Raw genomic sequence first — 20,288 nt, forward strand, 5'->3', positions numbered from 1 at the left:
ATGCACAAGTATCATGCAAAGGCAGAAGCATCTCCGAATGAAACTGTTTTTTTTTATAAAAAAAAAAGACTTTGCTTTTCTGTAACAGTCCAACCACCGATCATCCCATTCCACCATCCATCCCTAGTGATCCCCAGCATTCCCTTGCGGCGTCTTGCATCAAGAACGGATGGATATCGGCCGAGCGGGGGAAAGTGTAGCACAAGCAAACATCTAAATAGACACAAAGCTACACGACAGCGCACACAGCATATATCGGACTTTTTCACCCGGAAGACCTCCGGAGCTAGGTAGCCTTTAGCTGGAGCTCCCTCCCCCCACCCTTCCTCTTCCAAAACAATTAGTGCCACACTTGTCGAGCCTCTTTATATGATGCATCACTTGCACTTGCAGAGAGGCGGCTGACCAACCCACCTTGACAAGACCGCGACTGGTGCTAATAGTCAATAGATATGCTATCCATCACATGAATGCGAAGACACGTGACCAAAATAAGACATCTTATTCTTGGGCATACTACCTTCCGGAGTAAGTATCTACATTCCTGAGGTGAGCATATAAAATGCCGTGGTTCTGTCGAAGAACAAAGTACATACCTTAGGTTACCTTGTGTAAATTAACTTACATGACTAACAAGTCTTTCCAAATCTGTAAGCAGATTATCCAGCAATTGCACTTCTTTGCACGACCCAAGTCGCAGTTGCATGTATTACTAAGGAACGCAACTAACAGAATTGTAAACTCGAGTAGTAAGAGTCATAACATCCATGAAACAGTCAACAAGCTCAAGAGGCTCTCCGGGATATTTGTCATGAATGCAAAAAGCTAATCTGCACGTCCATCGAGAAAGAGAGAAAAAAGAGAAAAGCAGATCTGCCTGCATGGAATTGTGCGATTCACCATGTCTAAAAGCGTACCTGTCTTCGTCAAGAAACTCTGCTGGTCATGGCAACGCGTAATGGCTGGTGAGATGCAGCAAATTGCAATGGGATTTCGCCAACATCGAGTCGCGCCAGCGAGATTGGTTGGCAAATGACAAAGCCCGTATACCCCCCCCCCCCCCCGACAGGGCGTCGTGGTAGCTTGGAATTTTTCAGGGTCCCTCGACAGGCAGATTAACGAGCTGTAGCCCAATTTTAGATCTTGACCTCTAAACAATAAGGACGGCGCGATTTCAACGGTAAAGAGTGTGCAGCTGTCTAGCCACCAAATTGTCGTTGGTATATCACCATCAGACTAATCTCCAAAACCACGCCGCATGCAGTAGAGAAGAGAAATAAGGGGTAAGTAATAGAAATCTGCTCCACAAAAACTTCACCAAGTTTGGTGCGGCTGGCCTTTTCTAGCATGCCTGGTCGACCCAAGAACGCAAAAGACGGGATGGCATAAACGCCGTGAACCAACGCTGGGACACTTGCCCAATTCAGGCTTAATTCCCCAGGCCAGCGTTTTGATTTCCACGTTGGCAGGCAGGGCACGCACGACGCACAGGACAGGCCCCACCACTTCTCTTGAAATTGGGCCAATCCCATCAAGGCTGGTGGGCCGGGAAAATGGTTGCCCGCCATGTGCCGGCCAGGTTCCAGGCACACAAGGACGCTCCCTTCCATGGCAACGCTCCAAGTTTTGGTCTGGGAGTGTCACTCACCCAGCCGCAACAGACGGGCGCGGAGAGGCAATGAGCCTGACTGCATAAACCACGGGGTGGCTTGTTTCTCAATACATCAACGCTCGTTTTAGGTATACAGTAAGAGACATCCACTCGTTTCTTTGCGTCTCTGTCGTTTTTTTTCCTGTATTTCTTCAATACGAACGACGCCATCATTACTTTACTATCGCTCTTTGAAATTGCTTGCTTGACGACCCCACCGGAAACTGTCATTCGCTACGCCAATACGACCCTTGCTGTCGTACCCAGTCTTTTTTGCTCCTCTAGAACAAACAAACGAGGAGATCCAATCTCCTCAACCAGCAGTGGCCTCGTATCCCTGCCCCCTGCCGTTCCGCCTCCCGCCTTCCGCCGTCCGCTCTGCCGAAGCCCATCAACATTTCGCGAGCGATCTTTAATCGGTGACGACGACGACATCCACGATTCTTGTCCGTTTGGCGATACCCGCGCACTGCTTGATCACCCGCGGCATCCGTCCAACAAGTTCGATCACTCTTAATTGAGCTTCGACATTTCGATAAGCGTCCTCCTGGCCCCGTTGCGGCCGACCGATCACGATCAATCGAACCAGACCCCACGAATTGCATTCTCCCCTCGCCCGTCGGGCGAACTGCTTCAGCGTCGTGACGCGACCGAGCGCGCGCTTGTTTACATTTTACATCCGATCTCAAGCGAGTCTCCCAGACAACAACAGCAACACCGAGTGAAACGGAGAGGAGACCGCCAAGATGCCTGGATTCGGAGACTTCACGAGCCTGTGCCAAATGGCACCGTTGCCGCTATGTTCAAACGTCGGCAAAGTCAACAATATAATCGGGATTGAGCCCAACTGCTACGCACGCAGCATTGAGTTGGCAAACACAATCATCTTCCAGGGTGCGGCAAGCGCCATGCACATTGTTGCGCTCTGCATGACCGTTGTCATGGTTCTGCACGTCCGTGGAAAGTTTACTGCTGTTGGTATGTCGTTGACGCCGTTGCAAATCCTGTTTCATCGTCGCACCGCGGTTAGAATGATCAAAATCTGACACAATCCCTCCCATTTATAGGCCGAAAGGAGATTCTTAACTTCTTTTACTTTTACATGCTTCTGACTTTTATCTCGCTCTGTGTCGATGCTGGTGTGGTGCCACCCGGCTCAGGGCCGTACCCGTACTTCGTCTCGGTCCAGAACGGTCTCACATCGTCGCTTGTTACATGCCTGCTGATCAACGGTTTTGTTGGGTTCCAACTGTACGAGGATGGCACGCCGTTGTCGTTGTGGATGATGCGCATCTGCTCGATCGTTGCTTTTGCCATCACCTTTCTCGTGTCTCTCGCGACATTCAAGAGCTGGGTTGGCCTGAGCCCCTCCAACACCATCGGCTTGTTCGTGGTTTTGTATCTCCTCAATGCCGTGCAACTCTTTGTCTACGTCGTACTGCAGGTTATGCTCGTGGTGCGCACTCTCCATGAACGCTGGCCTCTTGGAGACATCGCTTTTGGCGTCTTCTTCTTCGTTCTCGGACAGGTCATCCTATATGCATTGAGCACGCCTATATGTGAGGCTGTCAGCCACTACATGGATGGATTATTCTTCGCCACGACTTGCAACTTGTTGGGTGTTATGATGGTTTACAAGGTATGCTTTCACATGGTTCCTGCTTCTGTCCAACTCGCAACTGACTCGTTTCTCCCCCTCCAGTACTGGGATTCTATCACGAAGGAAGACCTTGAGTTCTCAGTTGGAACTAGAATGAACAACTGGGAGGTTAAGGAACTACTGCCCGAGGAGGACAGGAGACAGACCATCTACACCGAAGACCCATACGGCCAATCTAGTGGGTATGACCACCCTTACTCGCCAAACACAGCGGCGCGCCCTTATTCGAAATACTAGAGGAATTCTGCCGAGTCTCGCCAGCCGCGAAGGTTGTCTGGGTCTTCTTGGAAGGATTCAACATTAGGAGCGATATCCCCTCTACCATATCAGTCATTGGATGGAGCCCTGCGAGAGGCAAAGGATGAAGTGTGAGCCTGGTCCTGGGATGGTTTTTGCATTAGCGGTTCACCGGGGTTTAGGCGTTAATATTGATTTCGCTGTCACGACTCATTTTACGTTTCTTGCCTCTAGAGGGCCTTCCCTTGCGGATTTGATTTTATCCTGTTCTAATAGATGCACAATCCCGCTAGGATAAGGGGCTATTGGTGTCGGCCCAAAACAGATGCAATCGGCGACGCGCAATGAACTTGGCGATGGGTTGGATTACTTAATCATACAGGAAAACGCAAATGACGCGGGGTAGATGACTTATAGGTAGTGCTTAGCTTGTTAGAAAGGTATATAGCAGAAAAAAAAGGATGTTTGATGCACTATGCGATTGACACAGGATCAGACTAAGTGATCTGGTGGGAGTGGTTCTAGGAGCTCATGGAGCTGATGAGGACTACATGCGTGGTACCTATGTAATAATAAACGTCGGATCAGATGATGCATAAGATTATTGCAAGTAATGTAAAAAGAGCCAAGATGCAGGACTCCCCCAGTCGATTTCTGATCACGATCACAATAGGGGAGAAAAAAAAGACTTCTCTCGTCTATCAAAAGTCTTGGTTCCCGGCTGAATAAGACCAAGACCCATGGAAGGCGTCAGTCTATTTTTGTTCCCATTTTTCTGTCGCAAGGAACTCATGCCTGCTTGGTGTGACCAATCAATTGGGTGACTGATAACTGGATTTGTGGCAACCTCGGAGTACGGAGTATCTATCTCATCATCTCGGTCGAGTGACTTGTTGAATCTGGGGGGTAGGGAGGAGTAAACGGCAAGGGGGTTGTTAAGTACCTAAGTAAGGTCGTATACCAAGAAATGCTGTGCAGGTAATAGTGTAAGATAACGCCGGATCTTACCCAAGTTTGAGGGTCGGGACCGATCAGCCGATCAGGTCGGCGAGAAAAAAAAAAAAAAAAGATGTACTCAAGTACAGTACAGATACTACGGCAAAAAACCAAACTCAATGCTTCCTTCCATTATGTTTGCTGTGCGTGTGCGCGTGACCCTCCCACCCTTGCTTTCTTCCATTCATCCTTCAAAATGGCTCGATGGGATTTCTCCGATTTTATTTTATTTTTGTTTTAAATCGGGACTTTTTGTTGGTGATGACGATACAGTGCGACTGGGGGGGAACAGAGAGAGTTGATTCGAAAAGTTGCAGTAAAGTACAAACGAATAGGCAGCCAGCCTAACCTACCATTTTGCAATATTGCTAAACCAGGGAGGTTTAGTCTGGGAGGGTCTCGGCCTGCCATTGAAGGAAGCAAAAATAGATAGGATAGTCCCATCCGCGTCTGCGCCCTGGCTTTCAAGCAGAGAAGCGACAAAGCAGAAATCTGCATGGAACCGAGACCAGCCAGACCAGGCCCGATTCGGCCATTAGCCGTTGGGCTGTGCTGATCAATTGTTTCCCCCCTTTTTTTTTCCCTTTGGACAGCCTAGAACTAGACTAATACATCTTACTTTGTAGGTATGTAGTATTACCTACCACCCAGGGCGGGTCAGCCTACTTCGTACCTACCTACCTACTCAGACATAGTGTACTGTACCGTACTTAGATACAGTATGCAGGGAGAGGGAAAAGAGTACGGACGGATAATTAGGCATGCAGGCAAAGAGAGAGTAGCGTAGATAGGCAGGTAGGTGGACAATGCAATGCAAGTCGCTATATGATATGGAATGCTATGTGCGGATCTTTTTTAATGGATCCATCGCGCCATCCATGCACATATGTTTTGTTGGTCGCGCGACGTTTCTTCTCTCCTCTCCCTTGTCTCGGCCGCCTTGAAAAATCTCCACATATCAAAGGTACCTTCCTTACCTACCTTTTTCCAAGTACCTACTTCCCTGCCGATGTCTGATTAGCCACTTTTTCTAACTGTACTGTGCTGACTTGTCTTTTTTGTTTTCTCTGGGCTCCTCAGATGCTCGCCTCCAGTCTCGCTCGTTTCCTCGTATACTCGACTTGCTTGCTCACACACGCGCGTTTGGTTCCTTTTGGGTTGTTTGACTCTCTCCCGTAATAACGCTCACTCATTGCAGTGCCACTAAACCCTGTCAAGTCATTCAGTCAGCCAGGGCAGCTAATCTAGCCGTTCCAATTTGTCAACATTTTCCCAAGATCTATCATCATCCACCACTATTGTGTTATTTGTACAGTTATTATATGTAATCTGTCATTAATTCTTTTATTGATTCATCCGAAAAGACGCCACACACCAAATACCACACTACTCCGTATACTGGGTGCAAACTAAATAATAACCAAAACCCACTCTTGGCCCTGTGCCACGGGAACGCGGGACTCTAATTCCCCCCCTTCGAAAAAAATTAGCATGTCAGACGTGGGCTGTGTTTGAAAATCTCGATGGAATATGCCCCAGTCATCAATTTTATAGTCTGAGGGTGATCACCGCCTCAGGTCCAGCCTTGGCGCAGGGACCGTTGTTATTCTCCTGACCAGATTAGGGAGGGTCCGTATTTTTTGCTGAGGTGAGTTTTTTTTTCTTGCCTTGCCTGTCCTGCCTGAATGGGGTGTGGTCTATTTTTTTTTCTTCGCTCTCGAATGTCACTCGTCTTTTTTTTTTTCCTCCTCTTATCCTCCCAATCTATCCCCCCCCTGTCATAAAAATTTCCTTCGACTATAAACCCGTTTGTCTCTCATCCCTCCGTCACATCAGTTTCCCGTCACGTTTTTCGCGAGATTTCGCCTCTCGAGGACGCCAAACTCGAATCCCCACCCTGCATTGACCTTGTTTTAATTTTTCTTTCTGCCTGTTCCCTATTTGATTTTAGAGCCCCATTACCTCTTTGCGAACCAACCAACAAACTGTTCTCTTTTTTTTTTCTTTTTTTCTTTTCTACTCTTAACCTGCATAGTTCTTGTCCCGTCATTTTCCACCAATTTTATCTCCACTCCCCTACCTAGTCGGTTTGAGTTGGTTGTGTTCTGCATTTTGTTCTTTTTTTGTTACGCCCAGCTCGCGTTTTCTCGGCATGGTTGTTGGTTCCATCAGTTTGCCCCCCCAACGCCAGACATTAAACGCTTTCCTGCCCGGATTCGGCCTGAAAGCAACCCACTAGTCCCATACTTCCTCAACTTGTGCAACCTCAGCTCTAGCACGTCAAGCCTAATCAAATTTGCCCCGACAGTCCGGGGATAGTCGACCCAGGTCGTTTAGCGCCCTACTATCGCAAAAGTTTATATTCTCCCTTCCAGTACCTAATCATCAGTCAACCCGTCAAATTAATCTCCATTCACACCAATAAACGGGCGACGACAAATTTTTTCTCGCTATTTTCTCATAACTTATTCTTTTCTCCAGCAGCAAGCAGATCAAGATCAGATCAGAAAGAAAGAAAAGGAAGAAACCCCAAAACGCGTAGCTTTGTTACGCCAAAATCATACTTTGCTTTTCATCCTTCAGATTCGACAACTCAGAAAATTTCAATAGTCTGATGCTGCCTTTCTCACGGCCCTCTTTTGTGAGATTACGTTCTGCGTGCTGATAGGTACCCTATCTCCACAAAGACGACGGGCCGGTTGAGGTCACGTTGCATGTACAACAACGAGCAAGTAATCACCCGTAGCAAACTGGTATCTCGACATTCGTGTCGTGAGGTGACTGTCCATCATCACAATGGATGCCGACACGTCTCATGACAACTCTCCTGCCACCATGCAGGCGCGCGCTCTCGCACATATCCGGGAGGCGAGATTAAAACAGGACCTGGAATTAAAGGAAGAGCTCGAGAGCAAAAGGGCCCCGCTCATCAGAAAAGTGGTCGACATTTACCAGGAGCGCAGCCGTTACGAGGAGAGAATACGCGCTCTCATGCAAGAGGCTGATCTCACGCAACATGATGTTGAGAGGATAGAGCGTAATCACGACGAGAAACTGAATAGGATTGCAAAGGAGCGGAGGGAGGAGAACGAGTCCAGAAGGAACTTCTTCCGCACTCAACTTGGCGATGCTGCAGATATCTGGATTTCGGATGAGGTCATGAGCACCTGCAATCCCGCGACGAGCCGGCCAACTAACGGCACCAAGACGCACCTTGGGAATGCTATGGATGTTGACCAACCCCAGTCTCCGGTGCACAAGGTGGCCATGAGGACTAAGCTGCCCTCGTCGTCCAACAAAGGCAATGCAAATGGGACACATGCCTCGGCGGATGCTAAATCGGGAAGGCTGCCTGTTCTTGCCCCAGCCCCCATACCGACCATCGAAGAGCCGCAAGAGGAACGCGTCGGCCGCTCAACGGAGCCGGCGGTTAACAGCAGAGGTGGTTTTACTCCAGTCAACGTCCGTTCCGTCGCCAACACACCCAGCCGAGACGTATCCACCACTCGATCCGAAACCGCCGGAACCGGCCCCAAACCACCACGACGCTCGCTGCCAGAGGGCCGACTGTCTAGCGCCAAGGCCGTGTCCCCGTTCAGTCGGCGGGTGGCAAAGTCTCCCGTCCCTAGTGATGTCGGGACCCCCCGTGGTGGTGAATCGGATGATGGAGTCGACGTCGACATGGATTTGCCCGAGATCACCAGGGCGACTCTCTCGCTTGAGCACGACGGCAACGTCTACACGGCTCCTGAGCTGATGGTGGGTGTCCCGGTACGTCGGATTGATGACACCGATGATTACTGGGAGCCATCTTGGAAGCCGATGAAGGAGAAATTCGCAGAGCAATTTCACAACTTTGAGCTCAAACACGCTGCGCTCAAGGCCGGTGACTTTAGCAGTCTGGGTGACGAGGATGACATCAAGCCGTCGACCAGGAAGAACACCCAGATGCAGATCGGGAGGCAGGTCAACCGCGGTCGCCAGTTGATGGAATTCTTCAAGGATGACACGCACATCAACCCATACCAGCTCGTATCCAAGCGTTTTATCACCGCAGGCTTCTGCAACTACGATACCATCTTCCGTCTCGTCTCGACACTTGACGAACTCAAAAAGTTCCCTCTAGACGTAACTCCTCTCGAGTGGATTCGTCAACGCCTGTGGGAGATTTACAGCGAGGACAAACTTGGTTTCCAACTCAACAAGATTGTGCACAACTTCTACCGAGACGCAAAACTGTCCGCCTTGCGATCCAAGGCCGGCTTCGGCAACATAGGTAGGCCTTTCGGTGGCGGTAGGCCAAGGAAGTCACTCAACAGCGGTGGCGATGGAAGCGAGCGAGATACGCCTGCGAAGAGAGGCCGCACTAAGCGCAAGGAGCCCCACGGGGTGGCTGCTCAGAACAGACACTCTCCTGGAGACCTTCAAGTCGACAGCCGGCGGGCGAGCGAGTCTGGCGATAGTGCCGCGCACGATGTCCAGTCTCATCATGGGCAGAATGGACACGACTCGACAACGCAGCCGCAGACCAAGACTGAACTTAGTTCCCCACCTAGCACCAAGCGTCTGCGTCTCGAAGAGCCCGATGATGAACCAAGCAAGTCAGACCTGGAGTACGACGGATACACTACCACCGAAGACCTCATCGACGACAAGCTTCTTCCGACAGATTGGGAGGTTGAAGAGGTCAAGTCAGCCGAACGCACCACCACTACCGATGCCAGCACATATTGGCACTGGGTGGAAGCCGATGACGATACGGACAAGCCGTACATGGAGCACCAGGTTCTCGCTGGAACAAACCCCACTGTTTGGAGCTGCTACAAAGGATTCGATTTCAACTTACGCCCAGAAGAGCTCAAGGAGGTTCTGTTTGCCCCCGGTTCGAACTATGTCGTCATAAATAAGCGCAACGAGGTCAAGGGCGGTGACGGTGATCTGGTTGCGCAATTTCCTCGCCAGAGGACGAGGAAGCGATTCATCAAGTTCCTCAAGGATCGCGGTGTCAGGATCGTCAAGACTGACAGGTGAGCTTGTTTCTCTGCTTTACCATTCCATTTTTTGTTCAACCAGCATGACATGACAGCTAAGCTGACTTGGGATAAACTTCAGCGAAACCGTAAATTCCACGTGGAAGTCTATCAAGCCGAGACTAGGCCCCGAGGGTCCCCTCGACGACTAAAATTTATATATTGTCACTGCGACATTGGAGCATCTGGGGGCAAGCGTGCTTTTGGACAAACAGGGTATGGGTGGCGCAAGAGACTTTCGGGATTCCATAATCTTGCTTGCTTTGCACCTTGCACCACTTTTAATTCTTATTTATTTCGTTTCATTTTTTTACTTTTTTCTTCTTATCCGGCCCAGAGCTCGGAGAGAACATAAAAGAAGTGTTGGGATACTATAAACCAGGATGGAAGAGGGTTCCGCTAATGCATTACTGCATCCTTTGGAGTAATGGGGACAACTTTGTCCATGACATTTACAGGGTTGGGTTTGCGAGACTAGTAGGCTCATTGGGCCGGCAGTCTTGGTTCTTTTCTGATACCACTTGAGAGCTCTTTTTCGTTTTATTTTTCGCACCGTTACTTTTCTGTAACTATATTGTAGTTGTACGAAACAAAACACAAAGCTTTTGCAATGGGATTTTTCGCGTTTGGTTTCCTGTGAGTTTCTGTAATAAACAGACAAGCTCTTCTCCCAAAGTACCGAAGAGTTAATATCTTTGTACGGTAGTAGTCAAACTGTTTAAAACTGTCGGTGACCATTTCAACATGACCGTTAATTACTGCCCGCTGCGTAAAACCCCTGCGTTGATTTTTGGGAGTTGGCCCCACTTTTGACGTCTACTCTGCAGAAACGCGGGCGCGGTTTTTTGGCGGGTCGGAACAACCGGCCGGAACTCAGCTCCGCGCCTTTCCAAGGGGAAAAAAAGTTCCACCGCAATTCGATGTTCGTCAACCACTGAGCGGCATCGCCATTGTAAAAAGGGATCACCTTTTTTTTTGCCAGAGAAAAACAATCCAACATATTGATTTGGGACTTCGATGTAGCCCTGCCCAAACCGCCAAGATGTTGTACGAAATGATAGCAATTGTTAGTGCCACAAGTTTTCTTTCTTTCTTCTTCTTTGGTGCAGTTATCAGAGACCTGGCATTTGCTGACGCTAGGTTGGAAATCTACAGATCCGCCCGGGGAAAATCCACGAGGTGAAGGAGTAAGTTCACCGCGTCCGAATCGAATAGAGATCATTCTGTAGTCCTGTCGCAGTGGCTACCCTGATCGTCTTTTACCCTCTCGAAATCCCTATGATGATGCGCAGCGAAAACATCACTGCCTCGAATCGGACCCGACAGCAAAGAACGAACCCCGAACTGACAAACATGCCCGAAATTTTTTTATCGCAAAACAGAATCATGCAGACAGCCGGCTCGACGATTCTCCGCAGCGGCGGCGTGATCCGCGACATGGCCAACTGGGGCGTCTTCATGCTCCCGCGGGCGACGACGTACGCGCAGGCACGCTACAAGAAGGGCCACTACGTGGTGATGCGGTACGACGCGGGCGTCAAGGCCCAGGAGACGGTCAGCATGGCGCTCCGGCTCGAGCCCAGGGTCATCCGCGCCACGTCGGTCAAGCTGGGAGGCGGGAAGCTCGAGAGGATGGCTAAGCTGAACAAGGTGCCGTGGAACACGCTGATATCACAGCAGGAGCAAGAGGGTATCCTGTCGGGCAAGGTTTGAAGAGATGGTGGCTGAGGGAGTGATGTAGAGTGGTTGTTGAGGAGAAACTTGGATGTACGATACGGATGTCTGTATCAACAATGATAAACGACAAAGAAACAACATGAAGATGAATTTGATGATGTGGCCAGCAGGTATGGAAATGCAGGGTGCAGTGCGTCGAGCCCGAGATGGGCAAGGGGACCACAGGACGTTTTGGTGCGAGTCCCGGGGAAGGAGGGAATAAAACAAGACTCGGCACAAGACCCTGATCGAAGTTTGACATGAGCAAACCCTTTCTATCCTTACAAGCGTACAGCATCAATCCTGCAAACGACTAACGGATGGAGTAGTAGTAGTAGTAGTATTATTTAACGCCGGGCTCGGCCCGGCTTGTTAGCCGGCCGTTAGCAACCTCCCGAGGGGTATCTCGGCGCGCGTTCTATCTTCTTTATTTACACAGGGGGAAAACAAGGAGGGCAGAGGCGGATCGTGCCTGACCGGGTTCGGGCCCGGTCCTGCTTAGGGGGTTAGTTCACTGACGCGACCCCGTGCCTAAGGTGCACGGAGGGTTCGTCTGACGGCTTGTGCCGTGAATTGTGGGTGAAAAGGCAGCAAGTTTATTCCTCGTCTGAGTTCGAGTCGTTTACGATCGGTGTCCCTAGGCGTAAAGTGCGTTCGTGGCGCGCGGGGCGCTGGCGGGCCGCTCTGGGGCGGGCGCTGAAGTAGTTGGTGGCTATCGAAAACGCCTCAAAGCTTTTCGGTTGCCCGAAGCTTGTCTGGAAGAATTTCCAGCGTTGGGCGCGATTTGGCGGCCCGGCCGGCCGGTCGTTATTAGGCCACGGCCAGTTTCTCCACACCGCCCGCGAATAGCGGCAGTGCACCGGGTGCTCAGGGGAGGTCCGCTTCCAGCACCAGGCACACGAGGTGTTTGCATCCTGGTGGTTGAAACGGTCATGGTAGGCCTTGAAATCGCCGTGGCCGGTCCTCATGGCCAAATAATGGCCCAGTAGGGGTCTTGGCAAACGCAGTTCCTCGGGCTCCTTTCTCGGTGTGTATTGGAATTTCCATTCCCTATATGCGGGGGACCGTTCACAGAGTTCTTTACGCCACCAGTCCTTCTCTATATTCGAAAGAATGGCTCTGAGGACCGTGCCGGCACCGCTATACGTGGTTTGCTGAGCCCTCGGGTCTGGGTCCGGCGGTCCGGCGGAGCCGGCCTTGGCCAGCTCGTCAGCCCGGTCGTTTCCCGGGATTCCCTGGTGCCCAGGGCACCAACGGACCCGAACCTCGGTACCTTGTTTTCGGAGTAGATCGACAAGGTCATGGAACTCCAGAAAGGCCCATTGGGACGAACGCGGCGCGTCGCCTCTAAGACCCCAAATAACCGAGGTGCTGTCCACACAAATCCAGATCCGGGCGCCTGGCTGGGCCTTGGCTGCCGCCTGTAGCCCTTTTAGGGCGCCAATCGCCTCGGCGTCGAAAACGTGGCTTTCCGGCGTAATAGATGCGGAGCCTGCGGCAAATTCCAGGCCCGCCCTAAAAGCGGCCCATCCGTACCCTATTTGGACGCAGTTGTTTTCGTGTTTTTCCGAACCATCCGTATATACCACGATATCGTCAGGTGATACCATGTCCAGCCATTCGATAAAGCGGCGGGCCGCTTCCTCTTTCGGGACTCCTCCGGTGGGGTCAGTGCGAGAATCCGGGGCATTGCGAGGTGCGCGCAACTCTAGTCTCCGGATCCGCGGGAGAAGTTGTGCAGCCGTTTGCAGGGTCGTGGCCGAATGGCCCGAGTTGCGGGCACGAGGTGTTTCACGCAGGCGGCTGACAAGGGGGTGCCCCTTGTCCGCGAGCCTTAGTCGGGCGCCGTATTTCAGGCGGGTGTAGGCCAGCGCGACGCGGGCCGAGGGTAGTCCTGCGTCCCTGAGAACAGTGGACGAGGGGGTGGTTTTATACGCCGGGAGGACTGCCCGTGCCGCTAAAACCAGCGGTTTGTTCAATGCTTTGAGGAGTCCTCTTTGCTTGTGCGCTGGGTTGTACCATGCCTCGGCTGCGTAGGTGGCCGAGGAACCCACGCATGCCACCGCTGCCTTGCGAAGTGCAGCCGCAGGCGGTCCGTATCTTACTGCCCCAAAGCTCTTGAGGTGGGCAGCGACCGCCATTGCTTTGGCAGCCCTTTCGGCCACGTGGCGGCGCCCGTCTAGCCGTCGGCTGAACCAAAAACCAAGCCAACGCATGCCCGGGTAGCGCTCGGCCCCGGAGGCGCTTTGTCCGCGTCGACCGCCCGGTAGTTGGACCGGGGTAACCGTTCTACCATTAATCCGGATTTCCGGGTTGCGACCGTGCCTTTTCTTAGTGATATGGATTACCTCTGTCTTTTCCGCTGCAAAATGGATCTTCTCTTCCGCCGCAATTTCGTGCATATCCCGGAGTTTATCTTCCAGCCAACGTACGTTTTCCTCCAACGAGGGTGACGATTTCCATGTAAGCACGTCGTCTGCGTATGCCAACCGCCACTTCGTACCGTTTTTGACGAGATACGCCAAATATAGCATATATAGGATCGGGGAAAGGGGAGACCCTTGCGGGGTGCCGCACCCAAGCCGCCTAAAGCCCGTGGTCGTACCCTCCAGCCGGACTCGGGCCTGTCGGCCGCTTAAAAAGTTAATCACGAACCTGAGGAGCATTTTACTAAACCCGAGGCTCCGCATTTTCCGTATTAATCGCCTATGGAGGAGGGCGTCGAAGGCGCCTTGGACGTCGCATGCGACAAGGGTGACTTCCTCCCCGCGAGCTAGAGCCTGCTCGATATCGTGGGCGAGGGCACAAACCAGATCCGTCGCCGATCGTTTGGGTAGGGCACCGCCGTGGGTGCAGCTAAGGAGCCCGTTGTCGTGTATGGCCCAAGCTATCCGGCGTGCAACGAGCCTCTCGAGGCCTTTTCCGATGCAGGAGAGGAGGGCTATAGGCCGCCAGGATCGAACGCTGCTCCGGTCTTTCTTCCCCGTTTTCGGTAGCATCGCGACTTCGGCCTTCTTCCAAGGCGCTGGGAAATGTCCGAGTTCCAGGCAACGTTGGTAGAGCCTGCGCACCGGCTCGGCCAACGAAGCCCATCCGGCTTTTAGTAGCCGGACGGTTATTCCGTCGATGCCCGGGGACGTGCTCGTAACCCCAAGACTAACGGATGGAGAGAGCTGCAGAGAAACAGTTACCAAGGCTACCAGCCGAACATGATTAGCCAACCGATCAACCAGTGCTAACGAGGCGGAAATGTTTCAATGGTATGTCTATTCGATCTATCCAGAGTCTAGAATGAAAAAAAAGAAGTTTCTTCTCTAGTCTAGTCCTGTCTTGCAGGGTCAAGCTTGACCTCACCGACAATGCCATCAATCTCCTTCATGACCTCGGGGGTCAGCTTCTCAACCAGTTGCAGGGCCTTGCAGTTCTCGACAATCTGCTCCGGCTTGGATGCACCCAGAATGACCGAGGATACGTTCTCATTCTTGAGACACCAAGCAACGGCCAGCTGAGAGGGCGAGATCTCCAGCTTGTCGGCGACGACCTTGAGCTTCTGGATCTTCTCCACCTCTGCCTTCCAGTGGTCAGTGCCGAACTGGTTCCTGATGGTGCTGCCAAACTTGACGTCGCCGCCCTTGTCGCTGAAGCGCGATCCCTCGGGCCACGTCTCGATGGGGCCGCTGTACTTTCCGCTCAGCAGGCCAAACTTTTGCGGGCTGAAGGTGGTCAGGCCGATGCCGAAGCGCTTGTACAGGCGCTGAAACTCCCTCTCGACCTTGTCGCGGCTGAGGATGTTGTACATGGGCTGCTCGACGACGGGCGGGATCAGGCCGAGGCGGTTGGCGATGCCGCAGGCCTCGGCTATCTCGTCGGCGCTCCACTCCGAGGTTCCCCAGTACAGCGCCCAGCCCTTGACCTCGATGACGTGGTTGAAGGCCCGCACCGTCTCCTCCATGGGGGTGAGGCGGTCGGGGCGGTGCGCGTAGACAATGTCGACGTACTCGAGGTCCAGGCGCTTGAGGGAGGCGCGCAGGCCCTCGATGATGTGCTTGCGCGACAGGCCGTGGTTGTTGACCAGGATCTCGCCGTTGTCGCCGCCCCAATTCAGCTTGGTGCTGATGACCAGGTCGTTGCGCTTCCAGTTGAAGTGCTTGATGGCGGCGCCCATGGCCTCTTCTGACTTGCCGCCGGCGTAGCTTTTTTTTTTATTTTTTGGTGTGTTGTGAGCTTCAGTCCCTCGACAGGGGGTAAGTGAAATGTCAATTTGAGCAAACTTACCTCTCTGCAGTGTCAAAGAAGTTGATACCGCAGTCGTATGCCTGCTTCATGATGGAGAATGTCTTTTCTGCAAACCTCGATAGGGTACACGTCAACTACAACTCCATACCTCATCGACACTCAATAGAGCCACCAGACGTACCATTGTCGACTTGGCCACCAAACCTAAGAAGAGCAAAATAAACTGTCAGTATTTTCTGCCTGTGATTATCCGGTGTGAGTATTCTTCAGTACTAACGTGATCCATCCACCCAAGCTCAATGCAGAGACGTGAAGGCCGGTGTCGCCCAGACGGCGATACTGCATGCCCGTCTTCCTCGGTTCCTCCCAAGCCATGGCCGCAACTTTGTTGAATTATTCTGGAGCGTACTGTTGGTGATGGAATAGCAGATTGAGATTCTCTTGTTTGGTTTTTCTTTTCTTTTTCCTTTTTTCTTTCGTCTGAATCCTTGACTTGAATGGCTAAAAAGTGCCTCGACTCTAACTGTCAAGATTTTGTCATCTGAAAAATGAAATATAAAGCCATTGGGTTCACAGACGTGCTCAAAGAAACCCCTGAGCTCACTTTAACCCCCACCTCCAATGGGGTCCAAAAGCGTGCTGCAACGGGCATGGGCGTGGAACCAGCGCGGGGAAATTATCGGGCGTGATCGGAGGGGTTCTGGATCAGTGAGATACTGCACTAACACGAAAAAGATAGCACGCTTGGCTAGGTCTGCCTTGCAGCAACTTGCTCCATCTGGTGGGGAGAGAAGATTTGATTCGTTTTGGGCGTTTTTTTTCCCCCCGTCCATATTCCTCATGATTCTTCAGGGCGCCGGAGTCATGCGAAATCGATTCATTCATACAACATAGCCAAGAAAACTTTACCTTCCAGCAAATTAATAACCGGCCGACACCCTATTGCTGGCAGTCCTCAAAACAATAGCAGTATCTTCATTCAGTACATCTGGCCTGGGAACAGTTTACTTGCCGTGGCTTCATTCTTTCTTGATTCCTCATATTTACCCATCTGTCATGTACGGTAGTCTAGTCTACAACTGGTCTAGACTGGACTAGTTTGGCACACATGCAGGCCAGATACCTATTCGATCACTAGAAAGGCTCGCATCCCACATAAAGCCCCCGTTCGATGCCAGCTCGGCAAAAAGTGCCGCTCCAGAGTCCACCATACCGTCGATAGGCACCTGGAGACCCTCGACGTCGTTGGACATGCCGAGCAGCATGTCGCCCGCGCTGACCTGCGTCATGTGTAAGCCTTGCCCGACTGGGGCGTAGAGCTGGGATCTGGAAGAACTGTCAAACGCATCTCGGACTCTTCCTTGCAGGCTTTCTTGGTAGGTGAGCACTTGACCATGGCCCAGTGATGGTGATGGTCCATGATGCTCGAAAAGGGTACCGGCTCGGCTGGAATGTCTCGACCCGGAACCTTGATCGACGAGGCATCTGTCCTGGCCCGCAGTACCTTTCTGGCTAGCAATCTTGGCCCGAAGAAGAGCCAGCAGCTTTGGGTTTCCACCTCGACAGCCGCTGAGGATTCTTTGTAATTCGGAAAGTATCCCCTCGGCGCTGCCACGACCGTTATCCCACAAAGCCCTCGCGTTGCTCGACATTGACAGCTGGTCCACCACGGCGGAGGCAATATCGAATATCTTGAGCTCCATAGTCGGCCCGTGAGACTCCAGCGCGGCGACCGGCAGACAGTCGACTATCCTGATCAAGTCGGTTGCGATCTGCAAAGGCTGCGTGTGCACGAGCGCCTCGGGCTGTCGATGTTGTGGGCGGCGCCTCAGCAGCAGCTTCCACAAGACGGCTTGCATCCACAGCTGGGTAACCAGGACGTCTGCCCTTTGAACATCGCCTAGAGGATCAACGCCCGCGTCGCTTGCGTTAGCCTCGGCCTGCTGATCTTCGTGGAACTGGTGCTGCCTCAACAGTGCAAAACACCTCTGCAGCTTATTTGAGTTGGATTCGGCCGGTGGTGTCTCTGCGGCATCGGAAACAGCGCCGGTTGGAGTGCCTGCTGGCCCGGCCTGTCTTGTCGGGGAGTTGATACCCCCCGACTCTCCGAGCATGTCAAAAGCCCCAGACCTGTCAAATATCCAGAACAGATCAATGAGCTTCCTGAACGCCGGGAGGATGTGTGCCTCGTCATCCTTGTCTTCCTCGCCCGCCCTCTTCCTATCTCCAAAGCCGCCGAGTGATGGGAAACGCGCGTTTGGACTGGGATTCAGCACAATGGGCAGGCCATGCAGGACCGCGACGCCGCGCTCGGTGACGAAAAGCAGCCACAGGATCCGCCTGCGCATCATCTGCTCGGGACCCGAGGAGCCCGCATAGGACGCCTCGTCGTGCAGCCGCATCATCTGGGCGATGGTGATGGCCTCGCGCAGGTACATGAGCGACTTTGCGCCGCCGGGCTTTTGGTTCTCGTGGTATATGTGCAGGAAGAAGGTGGTGCGGAGCGAGTCCAGGCTCGTCAGGGGCTCTTCGTCGTCGTCGTCGCCCTGGCCGTCGATGATGGCCCTCCGCGCCCGCCGCGCCTCGGCCTCGAGGGTCGCCGAGGATGGCGTCTGCCCGTCGCCGTCGAGCTTGAGCTGCGCCACGGTAGCTGCCGCGATGGCGTTGGCCAGAGCGTATGTTGACAGGTCTTGGGCGTTGCGGTGCAGCTCGGCCATGACCTCCTCGACGGCTACTATGGGCCAGACGGAGAAGAGCCGGAGACGGTAGGTGCAGAGTAGATAGACGAGCGTCGACAGGAGGGTGGTTGGGGATTTTTGCTGGTTGGGCGATGTTGAGAGTGCTGGCTCGTCGGCGGCATGGTGGTGTTGTTGGTGGTGGTGTTGTTGCTGCTGCTGCTGCTGCTGCTGCTGTTGTCCCGCAGAGGGTGCCTCCTGCACCGTCTTGATCCGGCGGATGGTCTTCTCGCGCAGGGACCGCGGGCCGCGCAACGCCTGTACATGGTTAAAGGTGCATGCGATGCCGACCTTGATGCATCTTTCGCAAGGTGGAAGCTCGGAGCATCGTATCTTGCGCACCTTGCAGCCGTCGCATGCCCGGCGGCCGATTTTGCCTCGCTTGCTACTCCGGTTCGCCGCATCGGCAGCAGCGGCTATGTTTGATGGGTCTTCCTCGTTGCCATTGTCTTCTGGAACCGGCAGCTGCTCTGCCTGTGGAGCCTTGTCCCGGGGTTCATTGTTGGCCGGCTCGGTCGAGGGACGTCGTCTTTCTACTCTCTCCGCCATATCCCTCTTTTAAAATGTTCTATTTCTTGGGAATATCTTTTCCCCGAACTTTTGATCAAAAGTTCAAAGAAGGGGCAAAGTATGTTGTGCTTCTTTCACCGCGAACAAACACAACCGGGTCGGGCCGTCTCCAGGCTTTTTGTTCAGAATCGTTTGGGCATCGCTCTTGCGTCTCTTCTTCTGCTTAGACTCTGGAGAGTTTTGGCAACTTAATGTGTACCCTGAAACACGTGAACCATTGAGCAATTCATGTTTTGGTAATGTATAATGTTTCCGTGTCTGTTTTCGGTTCTCGTGGTTTTTTGGTTCAAAATCTACAGCCACACAACATTCATCCCCAATTGGAAATTACAAAGTAGCAAGCAAGCCTTCCCCAGAGTGAGGGGAAAGATTTAGCTGCAGGCATTGGATCGACAAGTCATAACATAGCCCCTCTCACAGCGGCAAATGACAAGGTTGGAACCAGCCTAAACTGACCAGGGCGTCCTCTGTAGCGCCTATTCTCTTCCACGTAAACCCGCTGCAAAACCTTCTCGGAGGTCTTGCCTATACGGTCTCTTGTCTTGATTTTATGGCATTTTCTGCATGGCCTGAGATGTCAGCAAGTTGAGGGGTAATCCTTTTAGTATGCCATAATTGAAGCCACCCCCGGCTTGCTCTGCACCATCATTCCACATTGCCTCTTTCGCCTATGCCCCTTGCATTCTCCAGCGGCTTGGGCCGGCATTGCCAGGGGGCCTAACCCGAACAAACTGGTTTCTATGACACTATAGAAATTGATTTTTCGGCTTGTTACAGTGCTTACATATTCCTTGCATCCCAAGAGGTTGTGCCACATGATAAAAAGCGAACAAAAGAACCTTGAAATACGTACAACAAACAAATAAAGCAGCTTTACCGGCTGCGTTTCTTCAGTCTCCGACGTCTCAACTATTCGAAAAAAAAAAAAATTGTATCTTGATGAATGCAAGATGGTCTCGTCTACCTAGTGGTGTTCTCATTTCTGGAAATGACTTTTCTTTTTGCAACAGTAATTTGCACAACGCACCCTTCCGTGGAAATGTTACCAGTAACCAGGTAGCTGGGAGCAGACACCGCTTTGTTTATCCACATTGGCTGGTTAACAGAGAACCATTCTGCGAATGTGAGCCAACCATTCATCTTTACAGAGTTCAACAGACATGACGAATGATGCAACGATAAGGGTCAAAGCCCTTTTTACTATATACATTTTATTTTACATCGGACCATTCTCAACACCACAGCAGGTACCCAATCTGTGTGGGATTTTTGTTCCGAATGCCCAAGCCAGAAAATGGAACGAGTTCGCTCTGTATCTTACCTAGCATACGTACAGTAGTACTTCGTACATACAAGTCCAAAGGAGAACCTCGGCAAACAAAACCCACCCACAAAAGCCCACAAAACTAGCACATCTTCACCATTCCCACAGTATTCGGCCCCATGGGGACCCGCGA

General features: G+C 52.2%; 6 protein-coding genes across 6 annotated transcripts; 3 read left to right on the top strand and 3 right to left on the bottom strand.

The window, feature by feature from the left end:
- Positions 1–1,658: 1,658 nt before the first annotated feature.
- On the top strand, positions 1,659–4,021 carry MGG_03122 (chitin synthase export chaperone). The gene is made up of 3 exons (XM_003716831.1): positions 1,659–2,629; positions 2,719–3,290; positions 3,354–4,021. Exons 1-3 carry the CDS (start codon positions 2,398–2,400, stop codon positions 3,546–3,548), a joined length of 999 nt encoding a protein of 332 aa, XP_003716879.1. The 5' UTR covers positions 1,659–2,397; the 3' UTR covers positions 3,549–4,021.
- Positions 4,022–6,281: 2,260 nt separating this feature from the next.
- Positions 6,282–10,190, top strand: MGG_03121 (uncharacterized protein). Its single transcript, XM_003716832.1, has 2 exons — positions 6,282–9,571; positions 9,657–10,190. Exons 1-2 carry the CDS (start codon positions 7,341–7,343, stop codon positions 9,724–9,726), a joined length of 2,301 nt encoding a protein of 766 aa, XP_003716880.1. The 5' UTR covers positions 6,282–7,340; the 3' UTR covers positions 9,727–10,190.
- A 280-nt stretch (positions 10,191–10,470) lies between these two features.
- On the top strand, positions 10,471–11,456 carry MGG_03120 (30S ribosomal protein S6). The gene is made up of 3 exons (XM_003716833.1): positions 10,471–10,640; positions 10,730–10,761; positions 10,957–11,456. The coding sequence occupies exons 1-3, from the start codon at positions 10,617–10,619 to the stop codon at positions 11,285–11,287; spliced, it is 387 nt and encodes a 128-aa protein (XP_003716881.1). The 5' UTR covers positions 10,471–10,616; the 3' UTR covers positions 11,288–11,456.
- Positions 11,457–14,540: 3,084 nt separating this feature from the next.
- MGG_12775 (voltage-gated K+ channel beta subunit) lies at positions 14,541–16,130 on the bottom strand. The gene is made up of 4 exons (XM_003716834.1): positions 15,804–16,130; positions 15,708–15,730; positions 15,566–15,632; positions 14,541–15,483 (listed from the first exon to the last, which is right to left on the bottom strand). The coding sequence occupies exons 1-4, from the start codon at positions 15,899–15,901 to the stop codon at positions 14,610–14,612; spliced, it is 1,062 nt and encodes a 353-aa protein (XP_003716882.1). The 5' UTR covers positions 15,902–16,130; the 3' UTR covers positions 14,541–14,609.
- A 490-nt stretch (positions 16,131–16,620) lies between these two features.
- MGG_12776 (uncharacterized protein) lies at positions 16,621–18,810 on the bottom strand (the record flags this gene model as incomplete). Its single annotated transcript, XM_003716835.1, has 1 exon — positions 16,621–18,810. The coding sequence occupies one exon, from the start codon at positions 18,808–18,810 to the stop codon at positions 16,621–16,623; it is 2,190 nt and encodes a 729-aa protein (XP_003716883.1).
- Positions 18,811–19,432: 622 nt separating this feature from the next.
- MGG_17144 (uncharacterized protein) lies at positions 19,433–19,971 on the bottom strand (the record flags this gene model as incomplete). Its single annotated transcript, XM_003716836.1, has 2 exons — positions 19,433–19,577; positions 19,859–19,971. The coding sequence occupies 2 exons, from the start codon at positions 19,969–19,971 to the stop codon at positions 19,433–19,435; spliced, it is 258 nt and encodes an 85-aa protein (XP_003716884.1).
- Between the last annotated feature and the right edge of the window lie 317 nt (positions 19,972–20,288).

Source organism: Pyricularia oryzae, chromosome 4, assembly GCF_000002495.2.
Source record: "Pyricularia oryzae 70-15 chromosome 4, whole genome shotgun sequence".
Classification (NCBI taxonomy): Eukaryota; Fungi; Ascomycota; class Sordariomycetes; order Magnaporthales; family Pyriculariaceae; genus Pyricularia; species Pyricularia oryzae.